The sequence below is a fragment of the Hypanus sabinus genome, chromosome 14 (genome assembly GCF_030144855.1).
Source record: "Hypanus sabinus isolate sHypSab1 chromosome 14, sHypSab1.hap1, whole genome shotgun sequence".
In the NCBI taxonomy this organism is placed as follows: domain Eukaryota; kingdom Metazoa; phylum Chordata; class Chondrichthyes; order Myliobatiformes; family Dasyatidae; genus Hypanus; species Hypanus sabinus.
The window spans coordinates 18,978,550-18,990,766 of NC_082719.1; the positions used below are offsets into that span (position 1 = coordinate 18,978,550).

Consider the following 12,217-nt stretch of genomic DNA (forward strand, 5'->3'; position numbering starts at 1 on the left):
GACCATAACTGCTGGCACAGTGCATAGTAAAAATGAGACAACGTTTTTCAGGACCATGGTTTACATGACACAGTACAAAAACTAGACTGAACTACGTGATAAAAAAAAACAGAGAAAGCTACACTAGACTACAGACCTACACTGGACTGCATAAAGTGCACAAAAACAGTATCGGCATTACAATAAATAATAAACAGGACAGTAGGGCAAGGTGTCAGTCCAGGCTTCGGGTATTGAGGAGTCTAATAGCTTGGGGGAAGAAACTGTTATATAGTCTGGTCGTAAGAGCCCGAATGCTTCGGAGCCTTTTCCCAGACGGCAGGAGGGAGAAGAGATTATATGACGGGTGCATGGGGTCCTTCATAATGCTGTTTCCTTTGCGGATGCAGCGTGTAGTGTAAATGTCCGTGATGGCGGGAAGAGAGACCCCAATGATCTTCTCAGCTGACCTCACTATCCGCTGACCTCACTATATCTTGCGATCCGAGATGGTACAATTTCCGAACCAGGCAGTGATACAGTTGCTCAGGACGCTCTCAATACAACCCCTGTAGAATGTGATGAGGATGTGGGGTGGGAGATGGACTTTCCTCAGCCTTCGCAAAAAGTAGAGACGCTGCTGGGCTTTCTTTGCTATGGAGCTGGTGTTGAGGGACCAGGTGAGATTCTCCGTCTGGTGAACACCAAGAAATTTGGTGCTCGTTACGATCTCTACCAAGGAGCCGTCGATGTTCAGCGGGGAGTGGTCGCTCCGTGCCCTCCTGAAGTCAACAACCATCTCTTTTGATTTGTTCACATTAAGAGACAGGTTGTTGGCTCTGCACCAGTCCGTTAGCCACTGCACCTCCTCTCTGTAAGCTGACTCGTCGTTCTTGCTGATGAGACCCACCACGGTGGTGTCAACGGCAAAGTTGATGATATGGTTCGAGCTGTGTGTTGCAGCACAGTCGTGGGTCAGCAGAGTGAACAGCAGTGGACTGAGCACGCAACCCTGGCTCAGTGTGATGTTGTTGAAGATGCTGCTCCCGATCCGGACTGACTGAGATCTCCCAGTCAGGAAGTCTAGGTGATGGGAAATGGTGAAGGAAGGAGAGTGGAGGGCATTACCAGAAGTTTGAGTAATCGATGTTCATGCCATCAGGTTGGAGGCTACCCTAATGGAATATCAGGTGTTGTTCCTCCAACCCAAGTGTGGCCTCATCACAACAGTGGAGAAGGTCAAGGATGGACATATCGGAAAGAGAATGGAAAGTGGACTGGAACGTAGATGCTTGATGAAGCGGTCTCCCAATCTATGATATGGGTCACACAGATATACAGGAGGCCGCAACGGGTGCAAAAAACACAGTATACGACCCCAACAGATTCACAGGTGAAGTGTCACCTCACCTGGAAGCACTGACCTCCTATATATTGGTGAGACCTGACATAGATTGGGAGACCGCTTCGCCAAGCACTTACGTTCAGTCCACCAGAAAACGTGGGATCTCCCAGGGCCGTCCATTTTAATTCCACTTCCCATTCTTATTCTAATATGTCCATCCTTGGCCTCCTCCACTGTCATGATGAGGCCACACTTAAGTTGGTGGAACAATATCTTACATTTAGGTAACCTCCAGTCTGAAACATCAATTTCTCAAACTTCCAGTAGAGCCCGTCACCACACCCCCTTCAACATGTCTCACCCCTTCTCACTCTCACACCTTATTTCCTTGCCCACCAATTGTCCCCCTCTGGTAAACACAAAGTACATTGCAGATGCTGTGGTTAAAACAAGATGTACAAAAAAGCTGGATGAACTCAGCAGGTCAGGCAGCATCCATTGAAAGAAGCAGTCAACGTTTCCTTTGGTGCTCCTCCCCCTTTTTTTCTTTCCATGGCTTTCTGCCTCTTTCACCAATCAACTTCCCAATTCTTCACTTCATCCCTCCCCCTCTAGGTTTCACCTATAACCCTGTGTTTCTCTCTCCCTTTCCCCCACCTTTTAATTCTACTCCTCAGCTTTTTTCTCCAGACCTGCTGAAAGGTTTTGGCCTGAAATGTCGACTGCACTTTTTTCCATAGATGCTGCCTGGCTTGCTGAGTTCCTCCAGCATTTTGTGTGTGTTACTCAGATTTCCAGCATCTGCAGATTTTCTCTGGTTTTTACTCTTATTCTGATCCAGTTTAATCATACTTTGTTCATTTCTACAAGTATCTGTGGCACAAAAATCACTATGATCAATCTTTCTTAGAAAAGTCATACTTCTATTCTGACTGATGAACAAGGAAGTGTGTTACATGCAATTCTAGACCTTAAAATTTCAAAATCAAGCAAGCATCAGGAAAATGCACATGTGAAAATTAACAACGAAAGAAGTACCGATAGTTTGAAAAAAAGTGTCTTCAATTTAAAGTGCTAATGAGGGAAGAGAAAGGAAAGCTGTAAACATGAGTAGAAATGAAATGTACAAACAAGCTCTTAGACAGCTAAAGTAAGAACATCTTTTAGCATAACTCTGAGGAAGAAAGTTATTTGCTTAGCCAAGACTAATAAATATTATGTCATCAGACATTCTATTAAAAACAAAAGTTTCTATACTTGAATCATTATAGGAGTTTAAGTTTCTGAATCACATAGTCACTTTAACAATGTAAGATAAACCCACTTGAAGACACAGTCATTTTGACCGGTGATAACCAGAGGTACCTCCTGCGTACTTTCAGCAGTTTGTTTTACACCAGGCAGCTACTGATAATAGCCAGGAAACAACTCCCATTCATCAGAGCTTATTTCTAAATTGCACACGAACTACAAAACAGGTTAAAGATGATAGGGGAATCTGCACAGCTATCTACAAAACCACTGAAAATATGTACTCTAATTAATGGTCTGGTTCTGCCCTTCCTTGTCAGAAGCAGGTAGGCTTATCTCACCTGTCTGTCCTTGGCCCTCTTCTCCGCCATGAGGACAAATGCAAACTACAGAAACAACATCTCACATTCTGCCTGGGTCGACCACAACCAAACAGATTGAACACTGAACTTTACAGTTTCAAGTAACCCATACTCCTGTTTCACCCAGTTCCTCTTGCATTCCCTCTTATTTTTAAAGCCACCCTCAAGAACCCTGCAACATAGTTTCTTTCCACTTACCTTCCTAGTTCTGTCTGCCTAACACCCATACCCTGGTCCTCTATCAGCATACAGGAGTGAGATTGAAAATCTGGCTGAATAGTGCCACAACAACCACATCTTACTCAATGTCAGCAAGAACTGATTATTGACTGCAGAAGAAGGAAATTAGAGGTCCAAGAGTCAGTCCTCATCAGGGGATCAGAGGTGGATAGAGTTAGTAACTGTCCAGTAGAACTAATTCCACCTACTGTATTTCCTGTTTAGAATTAAACCTCTGACATATTTCACAGTAGAAAAATAGCACACTGGAAAAGTAGCAGCAACAAAGAAACACATAGGTGCTTGATGAAATGTTTCAGCATTTGCTGGGGCATAGATACAAATCTAATTGTGTTATGATATTAAAGGAAGACACAAAGCAGGAGCACTTTAGGGGTAAAGTAGTTTCTTCTCCAAGCACAGTAAATTTAGTAAGATGTAAGCCGCATCAGTTACAAAAACTAGTGGAGTATCACCCAGTAAAGTGATTACACAAATTTTATTATTATAGAAAACTGCATTATTCTCCTTAGATTTATTATTCAAATTAATGAGGGGAAAAGTAAAAGTAAGATAATGGCTAAATATTGGAAAATTATCTTTTTTTAAAAAAAAAGCTTTATAGTCTTAATATGATCCAATGTCAATACAAAGATGAAGGCACCAGAATCAATGGAACTGTCAAAAATATTTAGAATCTGACTTCCGATAAGATGGCGATTGCTTAGCTGCTCCGAACTTTTGTTCCGTTATTTTCGCTATCTTTGCACTAAATGTCTCCATTTTTTAAACCTTAATTAGGAACTTTATTTGGTTTCTTTTACTTGCCTGTGAACACATCTACCTTACAATGTCTAGCAAGAGTTCTAAAACCGGGAGAAAGGAAGTTGCTGTTCTGTCTTCTGAGACCCTCGCTGCACTGGAACAACACCGCGACGATATTTTAAAGGAATTTAGAACCGTTTTCAAACAGCTGGATGCCAAACTGGATCGGATCAACGATAGAGTGGACGAACATGCTGAACACTTAACTCGCATCGATTCGACTTCTGTAAATTTACAAAGTCGTGTTCGATACTGTTCCAGCCTAGAAGAAAAAAATAATAAACTCCTTTCTAAAATGGTCGATCTCGAAAATCGGAGCAGACCTTGTAACCTTCGAATTCTTAGGTTGTTGCCAGAGGCCACCGAACAGGGATCAACCATGAAGTTTTTCGCCGAGTTTCTCTGTGAGATATTCGGGAAAGATTTGCTTCCAAATCTGCCCGAGCTTGAGAGGGCACACAGGGTCTATGTTCCCCCCGGAATTCTGGGCTCCCGCCTGCGACCGGTAATTTTATGCTTCCATCAATACCAGGTAAAACACCATCTGATTATGGAGGCACGTCGCAGAGGTACTTTTACTTTCCAAAATACAATCATTCGCTTTGTGGAAGATTTTGCACCCCAGACCTTAAAGATGCGCGCTGAGTTTAAGGGCGTAATGAAAGTGCTTTTTGATCGTGGTTTTAAACCCTCTCTTCGCACTCCTGCCAATTTACGAATCACGCTTAATACTGGAAAATATAAGTGGTTTAAGTCAGAGAAGGTGGCTGAGGCATTTGTTGCAAGTCTTCCTGCTATCCAGCCATCTTCAGAACCCGATCGAACCTCCTAAAATGGTGGATAAGTACTTCTCGTAGTAAAATTACTTTTCCTGGACTCAGATTTTACTTGAATCACTCAGACACTATTTATTGAAACTCTAAGGGCTGTTGACAATCTCTCCCTGGATTTGGAGTGTCTTTTTTAAATAGATATTCTGTGCTTAATGTTTCCCTATGGATGTTTAAATAGTACTTGTGTAATCTATTTTATTTTTGTACAACTTTATCTGTAGAGTTCTACAATTGACTAACTTGTTTTGGAGGTCTGAAGTCTTTTTTGGTTCACAGTTTAACTGCTGATTTTTTATTTTTTTATTTATTATTTTTTTTTCACCTTTTCTTTTAATCTTTGATTTTTTTTCCTTTCTGTAAATGGTTGATAAGTACTCTTCTTGAATCTATAATTTTCCCCTTACTCCCTTTTTTTTCCCCCTTTCTCTTACTTTATTCTTCCATAATTTTTCACGGGTAGGTTAGTTTTGGTTTTCTTCCGATTTTCTCTGTATAAGTTTTATATTTCTGCAGAAGATGTTCCCATTTGTAGTTATGTTTTCTAGTGCATAAACTAGTTAATATTTGCTAGAATATTTATACGGAACTGCTGTTAATGACACAGATCTGGAAGTTATATTTGGGATAATTTTTTTGGTAGAGCTAGCTGCTTTTTTTGGTAGCAGTCTAGTTTTGGGTTGTGTGGGTGCGGTGGGTTTTCCAGTTCCAACATCACTCACTGTATTTATTGTTTGTCTTTATTGCTCAGGACATGTTTATGTTTTGATTTCACGAATCTATGCTTACACTTCTGCTCCCAGACTGCTATCTTATTGCTTGACTTTTTATATGCCTGCTGCCTTTTATGCATTAGTAATTGATAATGGCTAGTGCACTTAAATTTGTGAGCTGGAATGTAAAGGGATTGAATCACCCTGTTAAAAGGAGGAAGGTATTGTCACATGTTAAACAACTCAAAGCTGACATTGCTTTCCTTCAAAAAACTCATATTCGTTGTTTTGATAACTCCCAGCTTCTATCAAAGTGAGCAGGTCAGCATTTTCATTCATCCTTTGCCGCTAAAGCTAGGGGAATCTCCATTCTTATTAACTCAAATATTCCTTTTGAACTTCATAATAAAATATCTGATACAAATGGCCGTTTTATTATCGTTTCTGGTAAACTATACAACACTAAAGTTGTACTAGCAAACCTGTATGCCCCCAACTTTGATGATGTTAACTTTTTAGAACGTTTTTTTTCTTCACTACCAGACTTAAACTCATACTCTCTTATACTGGGTGGTGACTTCAACTGTTGGTTAGATCCTAATCTGGATCGATCGTCCTCTGTTACCAGATCACCTACTAAATCTGCCTTAGCTCTCCAATCGTTTCTCTCTAATTTTGGTATCTCTGATATATGGCGTTTCCTTCATCCTACTGAGAGAGATTATTCTTTTTTTTTACTTGTTCACCATACCTTCATTAGAACTGACTATTTCTTACTCGATAACCAACCTATCCCATTGGCCTACTCTTGTGACTATCAGAGTATACTGATTTCTGACCATGCCCCAATTACTCTCTCGCTGAACTTTCCTGGTCTCCCTCAGAGGAATAAACACTAGCGGTCTGATTCAACTTTATTATCGGATAATGATTTTTTAAAATTTATTAAGGATCAGATAACCTTTTATTTTAACACTAATACATCACCTGAAGTGTCATCCCAGATTGTCTGGGATGCCATGAAAGCATATCTGAGGGGTCAAATAATCTCTTACACAGCAAATCTCAAAAGAAGATCCTGTGCAGATCGATTAGACCTCATTAACCAGATTAAAGAACTGGATCAACTATGTGCTCAAACTAAGAACCCTGAAATATACAAGAAGCGTGTTGAACTCCAAACTAAATTTAATCTTCTGTCTACTCAACCTGTCGAACGCCAACTTCTCGAAAGTAAGAGTCGCTTTTACATTCATGGTAATCAGCTGAGGTGTTCCAAAGCCAAACATCATATTACAAAGATCCGGAAGGAGAATGGAGACTTTACATCGGATCATTTAGAAATTAATGATGCATTTAAAAATTTTTATTCTCGGCTTTATTCCTCTGAATCTTCGAATGACAATATCTCTGCTGATCAATTTTTAAAGAATCTGAATATTCCTTCACTTTCATCTGATTCTAAAGCCAAACTTAATGCGCCTATATCATCAGAAGAAATATCTTTTGCAATTTCTGCACTGTCTTCAAGGAAATCTCCTGGACCTGATGGGTTCCCTGTAGAATTTTATAAACCATTCTCTTCACTTCTTTCTCCTCAGTTACTTTCAGTATTATCTGATTTGTTTAATTACGGCAAATTGCCACCCTCTTTCAATGAGGCATCTATTATTCTTCTATTAAAAAAGGGCAAAGACCCAACAGAATGTTCCTCGTATAGGCCGATTTCTTTGCTCAATGTTGATGTAAAGATCTTAGCTAAAGTTCTGGCTCACAGATTAGAAACCGTTATTCCCTCCATTATCTCTGATGACCAATCAGGTTTTATTAAAAACCGTCTCCCTTTTTTTAACATTCGGCGTTTATTTAATATCTTATACTCACCTCCAACTGGGATTCCTGAATGTGTTATTTCCCTCGATGCGGAGAAAGCATTTGATCGTATAGAGTGGAACTACCTTTTTGCAGTCTTAGAAAAATTTGACCTCGGTCAAAGTTTCATCTCTTGGATCAAATTGCTGTACCTGTGTCCTACTGCTTCTGTTTTAACTAATTTTCTGAAATCCCAGGTACTTAATCTCAAACGTGGCACCTGTCAGGGATGCCCCTTAAGTCCCTTTCTCTTTGATTTGGCTATAGAACCTTTGGCGATAGCATTTTGAAATTGTCCTGAATTGACTGGAATTTGGAGAGGGGGTGTTGAGCATAAAGTTTCTCTTTATGGTGATGACTTATTACTCTTTCTCTCAAATCCGTCTACATCCTTACCTCCAATGTTTTCACTTCTTGACCAGTTTAGCCAGATCTCTGGCTATAAACTTAATTTACATAAGAGTGAACTTTTCCCAATTAATAAAGAAGCACAAGAATTAACATTTCGTGATCTCCCTTTTAAAGTAGTCCATAATCAATTTACTTATCTTGGAATTACAGTCACAAGGAAGTTTAAAGATCTCTTTCGTGAAAACTTTGCCAATCTTTCATATACTATAAAACAGAGTCTCGTACAATGGTCACCTCTATCTATGTCTTTGGTAGGTCGTATTAATGTTGTTAAAATATATGTTCTCTCCAAATTTTTATACTTATTTCAATCTATCCCAATTTGTATTCCTAAATCTTTTTTTGATTCCTTAGACTCTATTATTTTGTCATATCTGTGGAAGAATAAGCACTCTAGAATTAATAAAATCCATCTCCAAAAATCTAAAAAGGAGGGTGGCATGGCTTTACCTAATTTTTGTTTATATTATTGGGCAGCTAATATACGTTGTGCTACCTTTTGGTCTTTCTTCCATGGCCAACCCAAGTGCCCTAATTGGGTGGCAATGGAGTTGAGCTCCACTAAAGAATTATCTATCTCTGCACTTCTTGGCTCTGCACTCCCTAGCAGTCTGTCCAGATTAATAGCTAATCCTCTTGTTAGACACACTTTGCGTATATGGGCTCAGTTTAGGAAATGCTATGGTTTCCATGGTTTTTCCGTTTCCAGCCCTGTCGTTCATAATCACCTTTTTTTACCTACCACGTACGATTCAGCATTCCAGGTTTGGTACAGGAAGGGCATTAGACGTTTTGAAGATCTCTTCATTGAAAATCGCTTCGCTTCTTTTCAGCAGCTCTCTGTTAAGTTCAATCTGCCCAATGCTCATTTTTTTAGGTATCTCCAAATTAGACACTTTATTGCTCCTTTAATTCCTAACTTTCCTGAAATGCCTGCGAAAAATGCTATGGACTTATTTCTTTCCATTAATCCACTAGGTAAAGGTTTAATATCAAGATAAATTAGCAGCCTTACGATGGGCCCCTGTGGATAAAATTAAAATGGCATGGGAGCATGATTTAAATACCTCCTTATCTGATGAGAGCTGGGACTCGATTCTCAAATCGGTTAACTCAACCTCTCTTTGTGCTCGCCATTGCCTTTTACAGTTTAAGATTGTTCATAGAGCCCATATGTCTAAATCTAAACTATCTCGATTCTACCCTGACATAAGTCCACTCTGTGATAAATGCAAGAGGGGCGAGGCCTCTCTCATTCATATGTACTGGTTCTGTCCTAGCTTGGAGAAATTTTGGAAAGATGTCTTCACTACGTTATCGTATATTCTGAATCAGCACCTAGAACCAAACCCCTTAATTGCTTTGTTCGGTTTCCGGAGCGAGACAGATTTACGTCTGAGTCTGACCAAATGCCGAATATTATCCTTTGCCTCTCTCCTGGCTAGACGCTTGATCCTCCTTAGATGGAGAGATGTTGCCCCGCCCACTCATGCTCAATGGCTTAACGACATTATGGCCTGCTTGGACCTCGAAAAAATTCATTATTCAGTTCTTAATTCGGACCTAAAGTTCCATAAGGTCGGGGGACCTTTTATCGAGTACTTTCACAACCTTCCTCTTAATTAGGTTTTTTTTTTCTTTTCGGTCCCTTGCTTTCAGCTCCTTTTTTTCCTGGTAGTAGGCATTACTATCCTCTGTTGCTAAGTGTATTCACAGTCTGGGGGTTTGAATGTCCTGATTTATATTCTCTATATTGTGTTGTGGTTGGTCTGGAGTTTTTTTTTTGTGTTGTGGGGCTTGGGGAGGACACTAGGTTTACTTGTCTTCAATTTAGGTGCTTTTTTTTAAAATTCTCTCTCTCTGTATCATATTGTCATTGTATGCTTAATTTTGCACTGTATTAATGTTCCTCATTGTGATGTGGGGTTTTTTAATCTGTAAAATGTATAAAAAAAACTAATAAAAAAAATATTTAGAATGATACTTGAAAAGCTAAGAATTACTGAAAAAGCAAATGGATAGATCCAGCGCAAAAAAACCATAGAATGAATAATCTACTCCTACACTGAGACTCTGTGATTAACAAATATATAATGCTCCCTGAAGTACACATTAAATGAACTGATATAATCAGATTCCACTACTTTGATGCTGAGAATACAGTCTGAGAGCCACTTCTGAGCGACCTCAATAATGTTACTGAAATGCAGAAAACAAATACAATCTGATAAACGCTAATATACAGTGAATCAAAACTAATTTTAAAATCTGACGATTGTACCTACCATCAAATGTTTATTTCTCTCATGCAACATTCCCAATTGCATGAACCATGTTACAGCAACATTGAGTTACTCAGCTGCAGATCTATTAATTTAGGGCTCAAAGGTTTCATTCAGAAACAAAAAAGAATCAGATGAAATGTTGGAATGAAATAAATGAATGTATTAAAAATAACTTGCCACTTTGCTTGCAGTGGCAGGAAACTACCTGTGCCAGCCAAGCCACTACTGCCAAAACCAAAAGCTGTAGTTGTAGCTGCACCAAAACTTCCGATATTTAAGCCAACTGCAGTGTTAGCGTTTAGTCCGAAACCCCCAAAATTAAAGCCACTGGCTGTAGTATTTGTAGCTCCAAGCCCACCAAAACCTGTAGAAAAGGAAGCACTGTAAAACCAATGCAAGAAATAGTTAGTTGAAATTACAACATTTTATAAAAGGTTCCAAACCAAGCATTGAGATCTTTCAATGTGAACTTTCCTCAGAGCTGACAGAAATACATAGGATATTAAATGGAATATTCATTTGGGATTCATTAGAAAAAATACAGAACAGTGGCACATTAACATCTGTAGAATATTTTATCTACATCTTATCTACAATCCAAGCTAAAAACATTTAATGTCACTACCATGTATATTTTCACATTAAATAGTATAATGAAGTTCAGTAAAACTCAATCCAGCAATCACCTGAAACCAAAGGAGTTGAACAGCTTGACCAAGGGCGAGTTTACTGCTTCCCACTAGCTATTGTATGCAAATCAGAAATCTTGTGACAATGAAAAGAAGATCAATGATTACATCAATTATCATAGAATTCTACCATTGGTACATTTGATATACTGCAACTTCTAATCGATCTTCTCAATCATTATGTCTAAGGAAATCACACATTTTTCATTTAATCCTTTCTGTTTAAGGCTCTCTAAAGACTGAAAAGTTGCAATTTTAAAATAACACTTTTTGACAAATGCTAAATTATCTGTGTTATCATTTCCCTCCAGCATTGTCTGACAATAGAGGTGATTTAAGTGGCAACCTAGGTGTATTTGTCACACAAGAGAGGATATGTAAAATAATCCTACAATACTGACTGCTCTAACCTTCTATGTTCCTCTTCAAACTTTGATATTTCTAAACAGCTTGCATGGATATGGTAGCTTCAACATAGCAAAAACTTCAAGTAATACCAGAGAGTGGCTGTAGGGAAGGGGGGTGGGGGGGGGGGGGGGGAAAGAGGGTTTCAAAATGTAAACATAAATAATGAAATATCAGGAGGTAGAAGAGTTATCAGTTTGAGATTAAGGAAATTGGACCTGATTGGCTGAAAAAGACTGATAAAATGGATTTCTGGATAGGATAGTTGTCACTTGACATTCAGGATGAATAACTTCTTCATAGTTTTGTGGGATTTGAGGTAACTGACGAGGTCAACATGAGAACCACAAACTCTTCTTCAGATGTAGCAGGAGTCACCTGACAGGGGCCGGTGGTTGGTGCCTTTCTTCTACCACTTATACAGGATTTCTGTGTGCACCCAATAGATTCTCAATTCTCAAAACTATTCTCAATGTTTCTTTGCCATTCTGAATGGTGATGGGCTTGAGATTCCCAAGAGTTGGTGGAGATGTTGCCACTTTTGAAGGCAGCTTTATGTACATCCTTGAATTGTCTTTTCTGCCTATTGGCATTTTTTCCCCTGTAAGTCAGAATGGAGTGTCTGCTTCAAGACTAGTGTTGAGCACATAAAAAACACACCAAGCCTTTTGGAGCCGTCTGAGTGTAATTAGGGCCTCAGTACAGGGGATGCTGAACTGGGAGGGGATATGCATATTGTTTATGGTCCCTGCAATTCGAAGGGCCCCTGAAACAAAATATTAACTGCATTCCCTTCCCACAGATGCTGCTCGACCAGCTGAGTTCTTCCTGCAGTTTCTGTCTGACTTTCAGATTCCAGCATCAGCAGTTTTGTTTTCTGACATAGTTTTGCTTACCTTTCCAGTAAATGTGGAAGATTCTGCTGAGAAAGCACAGGTGTTACCTTTCAAGAGCTTGAGGTGACAACAAATCAGGAGCACCAAACATTTAAGATAACTTGTAAATCTCAGCAAGGATGTATTCCAGTGAGG

General features: G+C 39.3%; 1 protein-coding gene across 3 annotated transcripts in view; it reads right to left on the reverse strand.

Annotated features, from left to right (window-relative positions):
- The window catches only part of nup54 (nucleoporin 54), an 80,090-nt gene that overhangs the window by 31,670 nt on the left and 36,203 nt on the right, over positions 1 to 12,217 (reverse strand). Inside the window, exon 4 of one of the 3 annotated variants that reach the window (XM_059988815.1) lies at positions 10,298 to 10,456. The exons of the other annotated variants lie outside the window; for them this stretch is intronic. Coding sequence (XP_059844798.1) covers positions 10,298 to 10,456 — 159 coding nt within the window. The remainder of the gene's footprint in view (positions 1 to 10,297; positions 10,457 to 12,217) is intronic. 3 annotated transcript variants of the gene reach the window in all.